General features: G+C 40.8%; 1 protein-coding gene across 1 annotated transcript in view; it reads left to right on the top strand.

The window, feature by feature from the left end:
- Positions 1–20673, top strand: part of dnaaf11 (dynein axonemal assembly factor 11) — a 40906-nt gene that overhangs the window by 9143 nt on the left and 11090 nt on the right. The window contains exons 7-11 of the mRNA XM_023396698.2: positions 9044–9124; positions 12034–12099; positions 12656–12725; positions 16370–16465; positions 19095–19186. Of these exons, the coding sequence (XP_023252466.1) occupies positions 9044–9124; positions 12034–12099; positions 12656–12725; positions 16370–16465; positions 19095–19186 (405 nt within the window). The remainder of the gene's footprint in view (positions 1–9043; positions 9125–12033; positions 12100–12655; positions 12726–16369; positions 16466–19094; positions 19187–20673) is intronic.

Genomic DNA, 20673 nt, shown 5'->3' with positions numbered 1-20673 from the left:
AAACCTGTGGGTGATGTCACAGAGGCTACGTCCATCTTTATTTACAGGGTACGGTTAATTCCCATCAACTCTACAGCTCTGATACATTTCTTTGCCTTGTTTAACTCTCAATTTTGCACCACATTTTCTGTCTAGTTCAGTGTCAGTGTTTGCAGCGGCAGCAGCAGCTGCTTTCATTAAACAAGCTCTGATAAAGCCACTGTCCACAACTTGCCCAGCAGCAAACAGCAGACAGACACAGGTAGAGAGCAGCTGGTGAACATAGTGGAGCATTGAGTGTGGAGTGTGAAGCCAGATGTTTCCATTAGGAGCTGGTGGAGACTAAACACAGAGCTCAAAGAGGGAACACTGGATTTAGATTGATCAGGCGGACACGAGACGTCTCCACATCATGTTGATCTGAATCTATGGACGTTTATTTGTCTTAATGCCTCTTATGTCGTAAAGCACTTTGTATGAGCTTGTTGCTGAGAGGTTCTATACAAATAACAACTCCCCCAACCTGAGCAACCGCCAACCCTCCGATACGACCCATAGGAGTGTCTCCTGAAATAGCATCCCTACGACGGCAGGCTTACAAGACCTTGGTTGTCATGGTTACAATTACGAACACGCAGACTGTACTGAGAATGGCGTACCTACCTTTGTCACCATGGTTACTATAGTAACAGTCATGGCATGGTAAAGTTTAGGGAAAGATTGTGATTTGAGTTAAAATAAGTACTTCCTCAACAATAGACAATCTTTGTTGCAATAATAACAACAGTCATGGTTAATAGAAACAACATAAACTGCTACTTCCACATGGGAATGGAACATCGCTCTCCTCCGTCATATTCATTCATCCACCACAACCTCCTCCTGACGTGGACTTTATCTCTCTTTATACTACGTCACTGCACTTTTCCCTTTGCTACTGTTACAATTACTACAACCACTAGATGTCTCCTAGCAACAAAACAAAACTATGGGTCATAATAACTTGCTGCACAGTTTATCTATGGACTCGTTTTTACAGGAGGACAGTCTCAATGCTTCTTTAAAGATTTGGTGATGCCTGGCACCCTCTTGAGCCAATCACATGTAAGTCAGCCGTGTTTGTGCACCAATCAAATGGCAATGTCTGCAAACTATTTGCCATGCCAGCACTAATTAGTGCTCGCCCTTAAGGTGACCCTCTTGCTGGGGTGTTAATTGGGTGTGTGTGTTGCACGTCCACTTCTCACTGTGCTTCTGTTCTCTCTGTAACACACCAACACTCACACACACCTCGCCTCTCTCTGTCAGGACAGTGATGTCAGTTGGCAGCTGTGAGGTTTCGCTCAGTCAGAGCAGCCAATGGACTGATGAGTACAACAGACCCACACAACACACTGATTGGCTGTAATGAGTAAGCAGTAAGTTACAATTGACACATGAACACAAAAAAAACCTTTATGAACCACTGGGCATCAGAGGTTCAAGTGTTTATATGGTTTATTGTTCCTTTTTCTATAACCAATACTCATCAACAAATTTCATATTTGATGTTTCCAGGCATAAAAAATACAAAATGCACCACTTATTAAAAAAGTAATAAATGGTAAAACCAATATATTTTACAGTCCAGACTCCACCTCCATGTTTGTAGTTTTTATATTGAATTTTCATATTTAAAAAAGATAAAGAAAAGAAAAGAAGACAATATTAATTTTGTGTTTCAGATCATATGTATGCATTGAAAAGTGACTGGGGCACCCAGCTCACCTGTTAGAGTGCATACCATGTAGATGTAGTCTTTACCGCAGCGGCCTGGGTTGAGTCTGGCTTGTGGCCAACTTTCCTGAATCTCTCTCACTGTCACTGTAATAAAGACAAAAAGCCCAAAAAAAAAATAACTTTAAAAAGTGGCTAATGAAAAGCTGTTAGGCGGCCAGTTGACAAGTTAATTTCCTCTCCTGAATATAAGCTCACTGATCAGTGGAAGCATCTCGCCCTCAAGTTGTAAAACGTGTTTGAGCGTGACTGTACATGTAAGTTGTTGCAAGATTAAAAATCTTATGAAGTTATCCCGGGTCGTCTCTATTGGCCACGAGCGTCTGCTGTCAAACTGTTGTTTTTTATCTCTGACCAGTCGTCTGATTTCAACAGACACCTGCTCAGTATTGCTCCATGCTACAGTTTAGGTGTGACAGGCATCTTGCTGTTTCCTGTGTGGATTATAGTCATGATCGCTTGTATGCCTCAGCGACAGTCAGAGCCGGAGGCATATTGTTTTCAGGTTGTATGTCTGTCTCAGGGACACAATATCTTAGTAACACCTTGACGGAACTTCTTTACATTTGACATACTGTACATCCACTTGGTCTCAATGATGAACTGATTAGATTTTGGTGGTCAGAGGTCAAAGAGCAAGGTCAGTGTGACCTCACAAAACACTTTTTAGCCATTACTCAAGACTTTTCATTAGGGACGGGTACGAGTACTCGAGTATTCGAATATTTGTTGTTGAAGTCATTATTCGAGTAGTTTCTACTTGTGCGCCTGCACACATGTTGGTTTTGGCTACAATAGTTCAACTCAGTTGGCATTATGTGCACCTTGGCAGCTGTGCTCATCATGGTGTGATGTTATTTAGATTTTTCCAAGGGAAACTGCAGGTTTAAAATGCCGTAATTTAAGTTTAATTTTATTATTTATTTTAACAAAACATTTGAGGCGATAAGTTTAGTTTTGAGCTGTTAATCTTTCTCAGCCTGACTGCAGTATCTTTGAAGGGGGATTCCTCACCATGATGAAGGTTCCCTCCTTTTTTTCTCTAGAATTTTTTGTTGTTATCATTGAGTTTTACGAGTGTGTTTTTATATTTTCACTTCATGCCTTCCTCTGTCGTTCCGTAATGTGGGCGTTGTGAAGCCGTGACTGTAACCATGATTGAAGACCATACAAATAAACCTGATATGTAATACATCTTCAGAATAATAATCACACGAAGCCTCCTACATTCACCCAGCTCCTCTGAGACATCAGCGTCGGTCCAGTGTTCAGCTATGTCCAAGGGGCACTCTGACACTGGAAGTGTACTCTGTGAGATCAACATCCAGGGGGATAAACTCTCCAGCTATTAAACCATCAGCCCTCTGGTTACTGTGGGTCGGGCTGCTGGAGGAGAGGGCAGAGGTTTACCTGGAAATGCATGTGGCTTTGTAGTTCAGTAGCTATGTTTTGAAACAGACTGCAGTAGTTGGTCTGTTGTTATTATTGTTTGTTTTTTGTACAGCGTACACGTTGCTTGTAAAGTGAGGTGGCAGATATATGCTACTCTTTGATTTCGTATCCCCCCCCACCCAACTGACCTGTGGACACAGCGCTGACTCACAGCATTTAGTCTTCATACCACCTCAAGCCACATTGTCACAAATAGCTGAGCAGTGTGTGACGCTTTGTTGTTTTAGTGCTTAATCTCCTGCCCACAGGAAACTCTTTACATTAGCCCGAAGGTGCCTCAGTGTTTGTGTTTTTGTGAGATTAGTTTAATCAGCCATCTGTCATCTGCTGCTGGATGTCTATCCCTGCACTCTGCAAAGGGATGCTCCATTTGTAACACTCCATTTATCATGCTGCATGTGGCACATCTGTCCATGAATCCCTGTATGGGAGTTTTGTGGTGAACATTCACAGGAAATACTTCATTTAAATGAACCAGGATTCTCTATTTGATGTGAAACGGCAGAAATGACTCACTAAGAACCACAATAAAAGCTCTTTTCTGTTGATAAGAAGTCAGGTTATACCCCAGATAAGCTTGATTTGAAGAAACCAAGTGTGATGGCTGAGACGCCAACCGGTGACAGTTCGCTTCCTAATCCATATTACAAAAACATCCCAGGCCTGCATGCTGTCCAAGCATAAAATCGGGGTGATACGGTGTTGCCGTTTTTATCGTTTCCCTGTGCGCGGCTGTCAGAGTGCGCTGACTTGATGCATACAGTCGTGCCGTCACTGGATTGTCAGGAAAGATGAATTTCCTGCTCCTGAGGTGGATTGTGTGATAAGGTCAGCCTGGAGACGGCTCTGTGTTTAATGGCTGCTCTGTTCCTCTTGAGAGAAGGGAAAACACCAAACGAACAGCAGCTCTAACCTGCAGTCTGCAGGACTGAACTTAAACACACGGTCGAGCCTTCAGGTCGAGGAGAAGCAGCAGGCTGATAAATGGATGCAGTTAATTGATGTGGATGAAATGGAGGGGGGGGGGGGATTTGCATAAAGGGTTGTCTACATGAGATAACGTGGTGTGTTGATGATAGTTCATAGAAAAAGACGTGTTGGTTTAAAATGAGACAGACGCTCCGTCACACCGGCTGTTTAAACATGATTGATGACACATTATTTATGCAAAGTCTAAAATATTTCCTTGGATGTAGATAATGTAAGATATTTTTTGATGGATTAACACAACTGCAGTAGAGATTCACATTGTTTTCACATATTTGTGTGAAACAACTCTAAATAAATACAAAAATTGTATCTTTCGCCTGATGATATCACTGTTATGTATTTTGATTGGGTGGCAGGAGGATGCAACTCAACCACCTCCACCGGCTCCTGAATACGTCCGATCCTAATAACATGTACCATATGATGCAAGTCTCTGCTAAACACCTGTTCTAATCTCATCATCACATAGCTAAATAGAGCCTGTTGTAGCTTAAAGGAGCCATTTGTAAGTTTTGCTATTGCTATCTGTTTATGTACCAGTGTTGCCAAGAGATTCAGACATTGTTGCATTTAAAATATAAGAGGTCATAATAGACCCCTCTGAGACACTACAGTGACTCGCTATCGGAAAGTGACAAGACAGGCCAATAGAGCTATTTAGCATGCTAGCTTCAGTAGAAGAAAAGAAGTGATAGAAATAGAAGCAAGAGGGTTTGTTTCCACCTCTGTTGACAGCTGTTGGTGAGTAAAGGAATGAAATTTGATGCTGAGCTCACAACATTTCTTCTAGACTAGTATGTCAACAGCTGTTAATTATAATGTTAGCTATGTAGCAAGAACTTACAAATAGCTCATTTAAAATAAATGAGATGTAAAATAAATGAATTTTCCTGGAACCAGAAAATATTTGGTATTTGTTAACCCCAAAGATAACTTCAAATATTATATCACTGTTATACACCAGCAGGCAGAGGCTTTGCAGAAGGTACAATCTAGCTACAATCACAGGTGCCCTGCTACCTGAACCTCCTCTGTGCAGCGATTGTAGCTCTGTATTTAAACCCAGCACAGATAAAGACTTCTCTCTCTCCACTGACTTAAATGTGAACATGGCTAACTGAAAGCTGTCTGAACAGATCGTCCTCACCTCTGGACTCCACAGAAACCAGCAATGGAGCTGTCACCACTGATGTCTCCATGACTCAGCTGTTTGATAGACGCCCCATCACACCCCCTTAAAAAAAAAAAAAAAACAGAAGAGGATTTTATAGTGCAGAGAGCCACACTGTGACCTTGGCAAGTCAACTGTATATGGCATAGGATGAGATGAAAGCTGCTGTTTGAACTGGCAAAGTGATGGAGATGCTTCTTTCACTTTGATCTTTTGAAGTGGATACTTGTCCTCCATCTCACCCCGACTCTTCCCCAACAACACACGCGCGCACACGCACGCACGCACGCACACAATAGTTATGTTTCTTTATCTAGAAGAAGTGAAGCACAGATGGGCGACAAAATAAAGGACACGTCAACATAAAGTGTGTTAGCACGGTGTCATGGATTCTCTAATTGTAGGAAAATCTACTAGAGGGATGAACACCTTTCTTCTAAAACATATTTCTTCATCTAGTGTTTTGATGATGGGGATAGAGAGAGCTGTCTAACATGTGCTGATGTTCAGCTGGGAAAATCTCAGGAAATCCAAAACACCACAAATTTATGGAGTATTGTCCAATTTGGTGCAGTGTTACTCCCTCACCTGGACACAATTAGCCTTCTCTTCTAACCTGTATGCACTTCATAGAATATAAACACAACCGTGATGTACTCATCCAAACACATTGTGAAAAAGGTAATTTAACGGTAGGCAAACTGTAAGTGTGGAGTGTTGAATGAATGAATCAGGTTCAGGTACTGATTTTACTGACTCTATAGCAGTACTGACTGCTGCAGGAGCGGTATTATTATCAGTATAATCAGAGGTGCAGCTTGTGAACAGGCAAGGCAGGCAACTGCTCAGGGATACAGGCTGGTAGGGGCCACCCTGCCGAGGTCTGACAAACTTAACTCCACAGCAATGTCTCAAAATGCTGCTCCCTCCTCTTTGAACAACCAATGGACGATTTACAATAAATTCCTAAAGGGGCCCTATGTTTCCTCAACGATTTGCAACAATAGAAGCAGTGTTGCCAACTACATACATACAAGATTATTATTATTATTATTATTATTATTATTTTCAATCTAAAGACAATTAAATTGAACTGACTGTTACTACTTATATAATTAGCTTTTTTTTTTTCAAGCAGCTCCGCAATGTGCATCTGAATCTAACACAACTGTTTTAGCCCTACCTGACTCCACAATCACCACTGGGTATTATAGTTTCAGACCAATAAGGAAACTGTACCAGATAAGATAATAAAGATAAAGATTCTAATCTTATCTAACTATCTAAGTCCTCACACACAACAAAGTGTTATTGACAGTAACCTAAACCTGAAATTCTGCATATTTACCAGATAAACCAGAGTCTTAGTAACATTTCAGTTCATTTTCAGTACAGCAAGGAAAACAACAGCAATTTTAACATGTTTGTTGTTTATTTTAAAGAATGTAAATATTAAGTGGAGGCCTATTGGCTCCAATCATTCCTCTGCGGCAGTCAGAGCCGGAGACATATTGTTTTCGGGTTGTCTGTCCCATTATCATGGACACGATATCTCAGTAATGCCTTAAAGAAACTTCTTCAAATTTGGCACAAATTTCCACTTAACCTCGAGGCTTAACTGATTTTGGTAGCTAAAGGTCAAAGGTCAAGGTTGTGGTGACCTCACTAGACATGGTTTTGGCCCTGTGAACACAGTATCTCCAGAACTCCTCAAAGAAATGCCTTAAAATTAGGTACAAACATTCACTTAGACTTGAGGACGAACTGATTCAGTTTTAGTGGTCAAAGGTCAAGGTCAGTGTGACCTCACAGAACACAAACTTTCACACTAATGGTTAATATTTTATATTAAACTCATTACTGGATAAACAGGGATGTTATATGAAACTACAACAAGGCAATTATTCTTGTGTTTACTTTAAATTGAACTTACAGCACTCTATTTTAGTAATAAAAAAACCCTGTAAATGCCAATATGTCAATAATCCTCACTTGCTATCACAAAGGAACCCAAACAGCTGACTAATTATTGGTCATACTGAAGAGAGATGTGTGGTGAACTGGAGCTCCTGTTCTGAGTGATATATGTCTCACTACAGCATCATTAGAAAAACTAGAAAGAAGACATAGTCCTGCTTCCCCTTCACTCACTGACTGTATGAGTCTAACGTGGATGACCACACTGTTAACGTAATTGTATGATAGTGCCTCGTCTGACCGCTCGGCTCCACAGCACCACTTAAACTCATTACGGGGCTCTCTGCAGGCCACCACTCTAATAAAAACATGAACTTAACATCCTTAAGTTCAGCAGATTGAAGGCTCCTGAAACACGCTGTCACACTCGTCCTCTCTGCGGCTGATGTATGGCGGCAGAGGACGCGAAGGCGGACCCTCCACTGAGCGCTAAACACTCGCCCGCCGACTCATTCGTCTACTGCCCAGTGGGCCTAATAGATGCACGTACATGCAGCATGTGTTTCCCTGCCTGTGCTGGTGTCACGGCCTGCTTAATGTGGCTAATGGAGTGACCGCTTGTACAGCAGATGGTGATGGGAGCAGAGTAAATGTAGGAAAATGCTCCGAGTGGTTTCAGTTTAAAAATACACACAATCTGAGTAATTCAGCTGCATCAACAGCTGTTTTATAAATACTTAACATCGTGATCCTCTTACAGGTACAGTCAGTTTAGGCAAGTGGTTCCAACACCGAGGTGGCACCAGATGATTAAAGAGATATTATAAGAGATACATATTTTTTCAATTAAAATGATGTTTGTTTTCATGTGTCGCATGTTAGACTTCATTGTGTAGTGGGTCACTGGTTTAGGTAACAACTATAGCTGCTAATAAATGACTGTGACCTGGTTCCAGACCTCTCAGTCTGCACCCACGTCCCAAACAATCAACCAATCAGAGCTTTGAGGAGAATCTTTTCTGTGCCAAGTAACAGTTTGTAAATCTGCACATTTCTTTTGAATTAATGTCTTTGATTTGAAATAAGAAATAGTCCTTAATGTTGTGCAGCATTAATGTGTCATGGCTCAAAGTGAAGGGGCACACAGAGGTTCTTCTTAAAAAAATCATCACACACGATCACTGAGCTGGAAGAATAACCACTTTATTTTCTACTGGGATCTACTGGGGATTTGTTTGTATAGATGATGTGAGCACCTGAGCAGAGACGACTTCTATACGACTATCACATATTCTGTACGAAGTTTCATGAAATGGCATTTATTTTTTCTTTTCCTCATGTCCAATCAAAACTTGGTTTTATTTAAAATGTTGAAAAGTTATCTATTTGAAAGGTGGATTTCAGTGTATGTGGGTTTACATTGTTTGTATGTGTGTGTGTGTGTGTGTGTGTGTGTGTGTGTGTGTGTGTGTGTGTGTGTGTGTGTGTGTGTGTTTGTGTCTGTGTGTGTCTTTGTGTGTGTGTCTGTGTGTGTCTGTGTGTGTCTGTGTGTTTGTGTGTGTCCTACAGTAACGTCCATTGCACATTAACCTTATGGATGCTCCTGGAGGGAGAGGTGGTTCTCTCCTTCACCCCTCAGACCCCATAACTCTGTTACTGTCGTCTGTCAGTCCAGCCTTCACACACACGCGCACACACACACACATACACACACATGCAGATGCTGTACTCCACTCATGCTGTGCTTTTTTATTGCAGAGAGAAAGAGAAGAAGAAACCGAAGGCCTCAAGGACCCTGATCACTGCTGATGGACGAGTCATGAACGTCAATGAGGCCAAGTATGAACCCGCACAATTTTAAAGTAGTTAAACAAAAGCTAATTTTTTACAAACTACGTTTTATTCTTGTAGATTTTACCACCATTTCTGCCTCTACTGCTGAGATCTGCTGCTGTGGAGACTCTGTAAAACATATCAAACACAACAACACAAAGACCTCACTTAAACTCAATTATTCTTAACATTTATTTGAATTGCCTCTGCCAAGCATCTCCGGCTGTAGCATGTGTTGATCTCTTTGCAGGTACCAAACCTGGCAACCTTATGGTGACAGGATGATTTCAGGAAGTAACTGTGCTCATCTCTTGTTTGTCAGTTACAACACACAGTGAGATACACAATGTTCCCTAATAAACTGCAGAGGTGGGTGGGTAGAACCAGGCAAGCTTTTTTCTCCCTGCATCCTGGCTTTATGCTAAACTAGGCTAACTACATCCTGACTCAACACAGATATGAGACTGATCTCATGAGATTGGTCTCTGGAAAAAAAGCGAAAACTGCTTTTTCCCAACAACAAGTGTGTGGTTGAATTGTGGTTCAGTCCTTTAAAGCTCTATATTTTCCAGTGATTATCAACACTGAAGCCATAAAATTATCTCTTAATGAGTGATTGTTAATTCAGGCTGAGATTCATGGGTAACTTTAATTTTGGTTTTGGTTCATATAATTGATTCATTTATGTTGTTCATTTTCCCAAAATATCTGTAACAGCTGTAATTGCTTTATTTGGTCATTTTTCATATTTTTTCTCCCTTAAAACCCCAAAAACCACAAAGACAACAAATTAAAATAGTTAAATATATTAGCATCCATCATTAAGCCATTAACGCGTAACAATTTAAGGAATATGAAAAAACAGTACAAAGTACAAATTCAGGAGCGACTTTAATGTTTGATCGTCATTTTTCTTTCTCCTCTGAAAACTGATAACATCACCATAATATGTTATAATCCATTAATTGATCTAACAGTTTCCCCCTTAAAAATTTTGTTATTTAAGTTCTCCTGTGTTTTATTTGAAGTGTTGATCCATCAGTCAGCCAATCAGAAAAGAGGCTCAGAGCCTCCTCTCTTCTTATTGCCTGACTCTTCTGATTGGCTGACTGTTTTCTGAGTAGTTTTCAGGTAGACACTCAGAGAAACCAAATCCTGCAAGTCTGGATGGTGGGTCCAGGTGGGTGGGGCTTGGGACATGGCTGAGAGCGGTGACTGTTTTGTTGTGACGTCACAAAGTTCCAGAAGTCCTGACGGCTGGTTTTAAGGCTCAGTTTCTGAATACAGGCTGTGTGCATTTCTCTGTGGACTGAGGCTTTGATACTTTCACAGTATTAATATAGAACTTAGACCTGCTTTATAGTCAAACAACACATGGACATCTTCACTTATACTATATGGGGCCTTTAAGTAGTACACACACAGCACACGGGGTCTCTACAAGACCTGCATGTGGACTGAAGCAGGTTTTTGGGTACAGAAGACTGAGACTCCACCATCTCAGCAGCTTTGTAATGGCAGCGGTACAGTATCACCAGCTGTGATTGACTGTGAGGGAGATTGACCGTTCCACTCGGCTACAACAGCGAGCGCAGCAGAAAGCAACATAATTGGTTCTAGTTTTGTTCAGTCGGAGCAACAAAACAAAACCAATCAACTGCTTCAATCTTACTTTGGATCACAGTCTTTCAGCTTCCAATCACAGTCTTTCATATCTTAAATGTTTTTTTCTTAGAGACCCTCCATTAGCTTGTTCTGCGCTCGGTCCAACTGTTCAGACAGCGAGGCGGGAGCTGTGTGATTGCTATATTAGCAGCCTTCAGGTTTTGATCTCTGGTGCTGTATTGGCTCTCCTGCCGTCAGAGAGCTACAAGGGAGGTGGGAGGGGGGGCAATCTGATAGCTGTGGGCCACCCTGGGCTCCCTCCATTAGCCATAGGTTTGTAACCAGAGCAAGGCCACGGGGTCGAGGCCTTAAAACATGGCTGATTTCATTTGTAATCTGAGCTGAGGACACACTCAGGTCAGGAATGAATCCTTTATATGAAATATCACTTTACATGAGCAGGGAGACAGGACGCTGTGCTTCACTGCAGCCTGGTGATAACAGTCAAAACACATCAGTAATGTTTTTTCTGTCCTCTCATGAACGCCTTGGAAAGTCATGATCTGTAGATTGATGTTACACTTACACAATATTTCTAATTAGAAAAGGTATTTACAGAATGAATCAACTGACAAAATATGACAGTATACTGTATAATCACATTACATACATGGGTGTTTACATTTTACTTTATTTTTTTTGCAGGAGTGTAAGAAAAGCAAATCACTCCAGTTCAGCAAAGTTCAGTTTTTCTATAAGACAGAGTGGTGTGATGTTGAGACTTTTATGTGTTAACCACAAAAGACAAAGTATTTTCCAAAGATATTTTAATGGTGTGTGTTTATGCTGAAAAGTGTCTTAAAATGCGAGTTACATGAATGAGGATTTTGTCTGGGAATCACTGAGAGGAGTAGGTGTCAGTTCAACTGTAAATATTCACTCAGAGAGTTTTATATTTTAGTTTCAAGTTTACACCCTGTGTGTAGGTAAATTGTCTAATAGTTTGTATGTGAGCACTGAAAGTAGTTGAAGTGTCAGTCAAAGTCACGCTTCAACTCTCTGTAAACAGCTGATGTGTCAGTGGAAAAGTAAAATCAAATCAAGTGTCAGCTAAAGATTAAAACCATGAGATTATCAGTGTAAATTTGGTATTTGGTGTTTGCACTGCGAACAGTGGAAGCTTCCGTTGGTATGGAGGCACTGACAGCAGTTGTTTCTGTGTTAATTATATCTAAATATATAAAGAACAGTGTTAGCTGCTCTACAGTTTGACCAGTTGTGTGAGTGCTTCTGCCCTTTGCTCTTTACAGGCTGGATTTCTCTTTGACTGAGGATGAAGAAAACAACACCATTGTCTTAGACTTGGCAGTGTACAGGTAGGAACAATGAGCCCAAACTCAGCAGCTCAACTTATAGAAATATGATTTTAATAAATATTTACTGGGATTTTTAATTGATATTAAGCAGCCTGGCTTGTTTGTTTATCATATAATATAAATACTATATTTTATACATTTCTACAGATATTTGGGCTCTTCATTTAATGCTGGAAAGACATCACACTCATCAAGTTTACCTGAAGAACACATGATTAACCTTGTGCTCTTTTGTTATTTTTGTTCAGCTTGTTGTCAGTGTTGGTTTCCTGTTTGTGTGTTTGTTGTCTGCACAGTGACAGATACTGAGAACCAGGGTCGAAGTGTCTCTACATGTCAGCAAACTTGACCCACTGACTTGATCCTGATAATGAAATATTAACTTGATGTGAAGCTGTAGTCTCATCAAATCTAATTGATCTAAATGAACATTGAAATGTTTACAGTCCTGATACAGTCAGACTGCTGCTCTCCAGCTCAGCTTCATGGCTCTAACACAACTTTACCTGTGTCTCTTCATATAAACTGACCTGTACCTCCGCCTCACTCTCCTCAGACACATGGACACCTCCCTGATAGATGTGGATGTTCAGCCAACATACGCCCGAGTCACCGTCAAAGGAAAGGTACGCTGTGGAGCTAAGAGTCAGAACAGTTGATGATAATAATAATAATAATAATAATAAACTTTATTTATAGAGCACTTTTCATACAAGAGATGTAGCAGGTTGGATTGTGCTTTAAAATAAAAAAACATACAAATTGTACAATAAAATAAGTGAGGTTTGAAGGATAATGAAAATAGACAATTAGAAAGACAGCAGATGATAATAAAATAAAAACAGAAACCAGTGAGAATAGCAAAATATGAGAGAGATTAATTAAAAGCCAAGTTAAAGAAATAGGTTTTCAGCTGTCCTTTAAAGATGTTTACTGAGTATCTCTTAGCTCTGCAGGGCTATCCATAGTTTTGAAGCATAGTTAAAAAAAAGCTGCACTGCCTATTTTCTTGTGTTTAAAATTGTGTGTATTCAAAATCCTGGTAGTAGCAGGTCTGAGAACTTGTGAAGGATTATAAGACAGACAGAGAATCTGCAGTGTAGGCCCCAAACCACGAAGAGCTTTAAAAACAAGTGAAAGGACCTTAAAATCTATTCTAAAAGATACTGGGAGCCAGTGGAGTGAAGCTAAAACTGAGGTGAAATGAAACCCTTAGGATTAGGTGACACATGATTTTAAGTGTTTCAATACTGTTCTGGCTGCACACGCTGCATTTTCCAGCAAATACATCAATTCAGGATTTTTAAAGGGCAGCAGCAGTGATTTATACACTTCTTAAATCTTTGTCGACTTCTAAGGCTTAAAGGACCGGCTGTTGCTCAGCAACTTTTTACACAATGCTGATATTTACAGTTTGTGCTGATTCATTCCTGATGAAAACCTCCAGAGAATCCAATAATATATTAAACCAGGGAAACATCAGTGCTGCCTTAAACTTAATTCAGTCTATAGATGACTTCAGTTAAACAGGAAATCATATAAACATTCTCCCACGGTTTAGAGAGGTGTTATATTCAGGTCCTCAGAGCTGCAGCCTCGCTCTTACTCCCTACACATTCACACTGGAAGCTGTCCAGTTTAACCACAGACCGCTGCTGTCAGCCAGCGAAGGTGCTTGCTCAAGGGCAATGCGGCAGTAGATGTCAAGGAAACATTTCTTACTCATGACCTTCATCCTCCACCAGCACAAACATTAATGGGTTAAAGTTATATTTCATATATTTAGCTGAGCTGAGGTGACATTTACAGTTTGTAGGGGAGTTTGTGTGACTCTACAGACGCCTGCAGGAACACTTCACATGCAGTACAGCTGCTACGCTGCAGCTCTGGTTTCTTCCTGCGAGGTGTTGACGCAGCTGACGAGTCAAAGATCTTCTCTCTCCCAGACTGAAGGTGGCGGCAACAACGGGCGCTCAGCCAGAGCCACAGCAGCCTGACAACCCAGTGTACACATCACACTCAGCAGAGTCACAGCAGCACTGTTCACAGCCCGTATCTCCGCAACACCTTGAGGGAATTCCTTCAAATGTGGCACAAACGTTCACTGGAACTGAAAGATGAACTGATTAGAATTTGGTGGTCAAAGGTAAAGGTCACGGTGACCCCATGTTCTTGAGAATGCGATATATCAGTAACGGCCAGAGGGAAATCATCTGGCACAAACATTCACTCAAGGATGATGTGAAATGATGAACTGATTAGAAATTGGTTAATTGGCTAATTATGACACAGTTTTACACAGATGTCAGAAAGGATAAAATGATGAAATGTGACGACATTAGTTGCGTCCCGTCCTACGGAGGGCGCAGTCTACGAAGATGTAGTCCTTAGTAGCCGCCGTAGACCGCGAAGGCCGTAACAAAATGAGACGGTTTGTCCTACGTAGGATTTTCACTTTGCGTCACTACTGAGTCACAAAGCGACTTTGAGAACACATACATTTTTTTCACAAAAACTTTTTAACAGTTGTACTGTTATCTGTTGAACTGAGCTGAAACCCAACACTTACATTTAACAGTATCCTCAGCCTCTCCGTTGGCGTTGGGCCATGAAGGATCCACCTGTTGGAGCCTTCGTGGTCCAGGAAAAGAACGACATTTGAAGGAGCCTTTGAAATGAGAAAGTCTGTTGCGCCACTGTGACGCAGCTTAAGTCGAACTGCTTTGTGATCATCATGAATCTTTTGTTAGTTAGTTAAAACATCTTCAGCTCAGTTTGTGCTGTCCTCATGTCTTTACAGTCTGTATATCGGTGATCTCATATTAGCCTTGCGTTCAGTCTGAACTCTCAGACTCTTCTCACTTTTTTCACAGTTTCCACACACTCCTGTAACAGCCTGTATCATGATCTGTCACCAGTATGAAGTGAGTCTCCTGATTACAGGCTGCTGTGAAATGATGAAGATGATGCTTGCTGGTGAGTTGGGAGCAGACTGACGTGTGATGGATGAAGAGTCAGACTTAGAGCAAATAAAAGGCCGTCAGAAGCAGCTGAATCATCAGACCTGTGTCTGACTCTGATACTCTGATACGTTTATGGAGAGAGTTTATTACACCGGCTGTGGAGTCATTTCCCGCCTGTGAACCTGAGACTTTTTTTTAACAGAACAGCAGCTGTCCGGGACAGGACGGACACTTTCTGTCTCTCTCTCTGGTAAATCCTGACATTTATCAACAACCTGGAATCAGCTGAGCTTCCTGCCAAAAGAGGAAGATTCAGTGTCAGCAGAAACAAACCGTATTTATCTCCTGTCAGGTGTTCATTTCCCGCCCTGCGTGAGATCGCCTGAAGTCTGACTGTGGTTTATTGTGAAGGGAGGCACAGTTCTGCATGTCATCGTTACCGCAGAGTTAATTACATCCCTGTGTCCAGTCTGCCATATTTCCCTCAGCAGCACCGAGGAAACGTGTGGAGGATTTAATCTCCCACGAACAGACTGCAGCGACCTTTAAGCCTGATTAAACAGATGTTTGGCCACACGTAAATTCAAGAGGTGTAATGTTTTTTTATTCCTGTCACTGTTTTTTACCCTCCGGTATACAAATGATAAATACAGAGCCCTGCTGGTTCAGAGTTCGGAGTTCTTCAGCCTTTGCTGCCAGAGTCCTGAATTTCATGGCTCTGCTTCAAGCCGTTAGCGTGTTTATGGATGGTTGTTTTATGCCAGGGGTCAGCCTGATTGGACGGGTGGGGTGATTTACGCAGTGATACATCAACTCTGGCCTTTTAAAATTCCTCCTTAATATGAAGTCATTCAGAGTAGCAGGGGGAATTGACCGGAGGAGTCATCTGTGAGGTGTGTATATCACAAGAGCTGCATCTGACAGCTGCAGGGCCTGAGCAGGAGTCAGCTCCAGTTTTGGAGTTTTCCTTCCCCTCTACATCCTGCTCGCACGGTTTCCCCTAAAGTTCCCCTCAGTATCAAATAAAAGTAGATTGAAAAATGAAGTCTAATTTTATGCCCATTTTGTGGGCATAAATTGTCCTTCCACATGGATCATTCTGCTTTTCGTAGGATTTCGTTCCAGTGATTGATTGCCGCTGCTCTCAGTCAGACCTATTCTGGTCACTCTCCCAAAGTCTTTTCTGGAAAGTGTACCTATAAAAAGACCCACTAATGATTAAAGTCATTTGACACACTGGGACAGCGTCAGTGCCAGATCAGCGCATTAATCTTGCTAATTAAAGTTATGAATAATTTACTCTGCAGATATTTCAGATGGTTCTGCCCGCCGAAGTGAAGCCCGACAGCTCGACAGCTCAGAGGTCCCAAACCACCGGACACTTGGTCCTCACCATGCCCAGGGTACGTACAGTCACACATCCAATCAAACGCACATACACCTGAGTCACCTGAGTTTAAAAGCTGGTGGTTGTGCAAGACAGGTGCTCATGTCAAACTTTCCCGAGCCAGAGTACTTCTTTCTTTATGTCAGGATATCTTTGTGAATGAGTTTTTCCAGTCAAAGGTTTGTTTGAGCTTTTTTTTTTTTTTTTTTGCAAATATAAACTGAACTTTTAGCCACACTAGCAACATCAGACACAAACTGTTAGTTTTATTGTTTGTGCTGCAGAGATTCGTGCTCCACAGAGGATGCAGCCTTGTCACTTCAGCAATTATTTGACTTTTCCTCTGGCATCAGATCACACTTTCAACTCGACACCTCAGGCGTCCCTGAGGCTCAGAGGTTAAGATGCCAACTTTCATTTCCTGTTGGCCCACTGCAGTAAAGGCTGAAGAAGCCCAGAAAATACTTTTAAACACTCGAGCTATCATCGGGTACGTCTAACTTCAAATTAGCCTTAAATGTACAGTGAATATTAACAGAGTCCCTGTGGATCCTCAAAAAGTCTTAAAATGTCTTAAATTTTGTTTTTGATATTCAAGGTAGAAAATTTTAGGAGTTAAAACATTAAATTTGATTTCAGCTGGGGCAGAGTGAATGAGTGTAATTATATTAGTTCAGTTTATGTTATTTTATATTTTCTTTTGTGTGTGTTTTCGTATTTTATAGCTGACAAAAATGATCATTTCTGGAATGTCCTCCGTGTTTAATCTTACCTAGGTAGGTAGTGGTCGTGGCGCCTTGTGTGGCTATGGCATTTTAACCTAGTAGAAGAAGAAGAAATTTCGACTGTAAGGGCTGTGGCGGGAATAAGGAAACAAAGAACTAAACTTAATAGTGGATAACAAGAACGGAGAAGGAAGAAATTGGTGGAGACGGTGAGGAGTTGAGGGTGGCAAGGAAAACAAAAAACCAGGGGGAAGATCGAGAACAGAATGAACACGAAGCTACGAGCAAGCAATGAGTAAATGCAAATTCAACGAGGAAGTGGTTGGAGGATGAAAAATGTGGAGGCTGGCTGAAACCATCTAAAGATCCATGTGAGGCACGATGTAAACTTTGCCGGTTTTTGCAGAAAGTTGCTGCTCTTGTCCCACAGGCAAGCAGAAGTCAAAGGGGAGTTCTCTGTTAACAAAGATGTGGAAACATGCAACATAGCAGAGGACACCGTTACCACTCAGAGACTTGTTTGGGAACATTTGAGAGTGTATGGTGCGCTGAACAAAGTGCCAATTACAAAAGAGATGCTGAGCTCCAGTGCAACTGCATGCACTAGGTATTGAGCTTACCTTGACCATGAAAAAGGCAAAAAAGATGAAGTGATGAGCAAAAGCTTAAGAGACAGACTGCTGAGGAAACCCTGGAAGAACTGAAGAAGAGGTGAAAATCTCCACAAAGATGTGTGCGACAGTCTCCGCAAAGATGCAGACAACTTTGCAGAACAAGCAGAAAATACTGCAGGGACCAAAATGGCAACAACGATAACAAAATCAAACACACTAAGGAGACGAGCAAAGGAAAAGAGTGAGCAGTTGCCAGTCCTCGATAGTGAAACTGAAGAAGGCTGCTGAGCTTCGGCTTTTGTCATGAGAAACAGATGGTGCTTGTATTTGATTAGAAATGAGAGAATTGCCTAACATGATAAGTTGTCAAGTTGTCTTTACTGTTCCAGCTCACGTTTGACGTTTAGTGGGTTGTTTGATGGAGTTTGTTTGTTATTGCATTGCCTACTTCTCGCCTCTTTTTCAATTTCAATAAGAGTCATAACTGTATTCAGTATTCTCATTTGTCATATTCTTTTGCAGCTTTTGCCACGTTTACCTGAAATCTGCTGTGGAAACATGTTTCCACACAGTTACGTAAATGGAAACTAAACAGCAGTGAAAAACCCTAATCTGGTTTTCTGGTATTTGAATTATAAAGTGAATATTGTAACTGCAGCTCTTAGTGAAGCATTTAACCTCAATTTACCCGTCAATTGAGCTCAATTTGAGGTGAATACGACATAAGATTATCTCCAGGCTCCGCGTCTAAACATTCTGTCAATTAAAACACGCTTAAAGATAAAATTACTACCAGTCATGTAAACCAATTTGTAAAACCCTCTCGTCCTGCCCATGTACTGTGTGTCCAAAAAAAGGTTTTTCTGTGCATTCATGATGTCCTGTAGGTGGCGACATCAGAGAAGAAAAAACCAAATCACACGATGAAATATGATCCAGAAGTTTGACACCAACTCCTAAAAACATCTTTTTAAATAAAAACTTTGGAGAAACGTCATTAGTTCTGTTAAATTACGCCTTCACTGATGTACTTCAGGCTGTTAACAGTTTTCTGTTTTTCTCTCTCTGAGGTTTAATGAAGGAACTTTTTATAAGGTCTATAAAGAGACACAGGTGCTGATACTGCAGAGTCAGAGCTGCTGCTATTAATCCTCCGTATGGCTCCTGATGCATCCTGCACCAGAGCACCAATGAACAGTTCGCTAATAAATTAGTAAAAGTGCACAAGCTTTTTTTTTTTTTTTTTTTTTTTTTTACAAAGAATCTGAATAAACTGTTTTTTTTTCCCCTCTGATGCGTCTTTCAGGCTGCAGGTGAAATCAAAGTGACAAAGACCGTCCAGCGTCCACCCAGAGCGTGTCAGAACACACACGGCAGCTCGTCAGACGACAATAAGAGGTAAAGATTTTCATTACACCCACTGCAGCTGCAGAGCTGATAATACGGGTTCTTATAATGTGTGGACAGGAAGGAAAATTAAACATGTTTGCTTCAGACACACTCATCCCCAGCTTCTGATTGCATCCTAAAAAACACAGTTTTATATTTTCTCCTCAGCCTGTCATTTAAGTCATTACTCTGACTTTCTAATTCAATTTACTGCTGACTGGGTAATATGCCGGGGTGGACAGTAACAAAGAACATTTACTTGTTACTTCAGTTTATCTTCCGAGTATCTGTCCTAACTTGAGTATTATTTCATTTGGAAACTTCCAACGTACTCCACTACACTTAATGACAAATATTTTACTTCTTACTCAACTGCATTTCTATGAAGTACTCCTACTTTGAATCAGAGCTTTTAGTCAGTGGAATTTATGTTCTTTTATTTTGAAAATGTGATAGACCATACACTGTGTTCATCACAGAGGAAAAACCAATAACAGCCAACTCCTCCACTGTCAGTCATGTTGTGCTGCTGCATTTGCATTCTTAAACAGCTCAGTTTGAACTTGGAAGTGCCAGGTCTAAAAATGTTTGAAATTTTAGAAATAAAGAAAGATTCCTTTTGTTTTAAATGTTTGCTGTGTTTAGCACGACCCAATTTCAGCACTGCCTACAAAAGACTTAAATATGAAACCAACAATGGATGTCCTTCTATTGATACTATTGTAGGTTTGTAGCATTTTATTCTACAGGTTTTGCAGTCAGTCATTCAGCAGGTTGTTTCAGAGTCATCAGGTTCTGTAAATGTGGAACAATATAACAATGTGTTGACAAAAATGCAAAAATGTACTTTTTGTATTTTTAATGTCAAATACTGTCAGTACTTTAATCAAGTAAAAGTGTGACTTTCACCTGTATTGGAGTCATGTCTCTGACTCAAGTGATGGAGCTGTGTCCACCTTTGTCCACCTCTGGTTATATGATATCTGACAATGTAAGCAACAGAACTCGAAGGTGGAAATATGATAAAAACAAAACTGAACAAGATTTTTACAAAAAAACAACGATGCTGAAAAAATAGCATAGAATACAATGGTACAAATTTGCTTACTGTGACATGCATTTTGAACTTGTCCTCCTGAAAAAAAAGCCCATAGGTCGTCTGTGCAGCAAGTTATTGTGACTTATAGTTAGGTTTTGTTGCTAGGCGACATCTAGTGGTTGTAGTAATGATGACAGGAGCAAAAGGAAAAGTATTGATGACGTAGTATAAAGAGAAACAAAGTCCACGTCAGGAGTAGGTTGTGGTGGATGGATGCATATGACACAGGAGATCATGTTTATGTTGTTTCTACATCGTTGTTATTATTGTAACCATGACAACAAAGATCGTCTAATGTTGAGGAAGCACTTATTTTAACTCAAATCAGCATCTTTTCCTAAACCTAACCAGGCCACAATCGTTTATTATAGTAACCATGGCGACGAAGGTAGGCACA

Source organism: Seriola lalandi, unplaced genomic scaffold (genome assembly GCF_002814215.2).
Source record: "Seriola lalandi dorsalis isolate HSWRI2012SDOR001 ecotype SW California unplaced genomic scaffold, Sedor1 jcf7180002054982, whole genome shotgun sequence".
In the NCBI taxonomy this organism is placed as follows: domain Eukaryota; kingdom Metazoa; phylum Chordata; class Actinopteri; order Carangiformes; family Carangidae; genus Seriola; species Seriola lalandi.
This window is presented reverse-complemented; position numbering and strand designations above follow the sequence as displayed.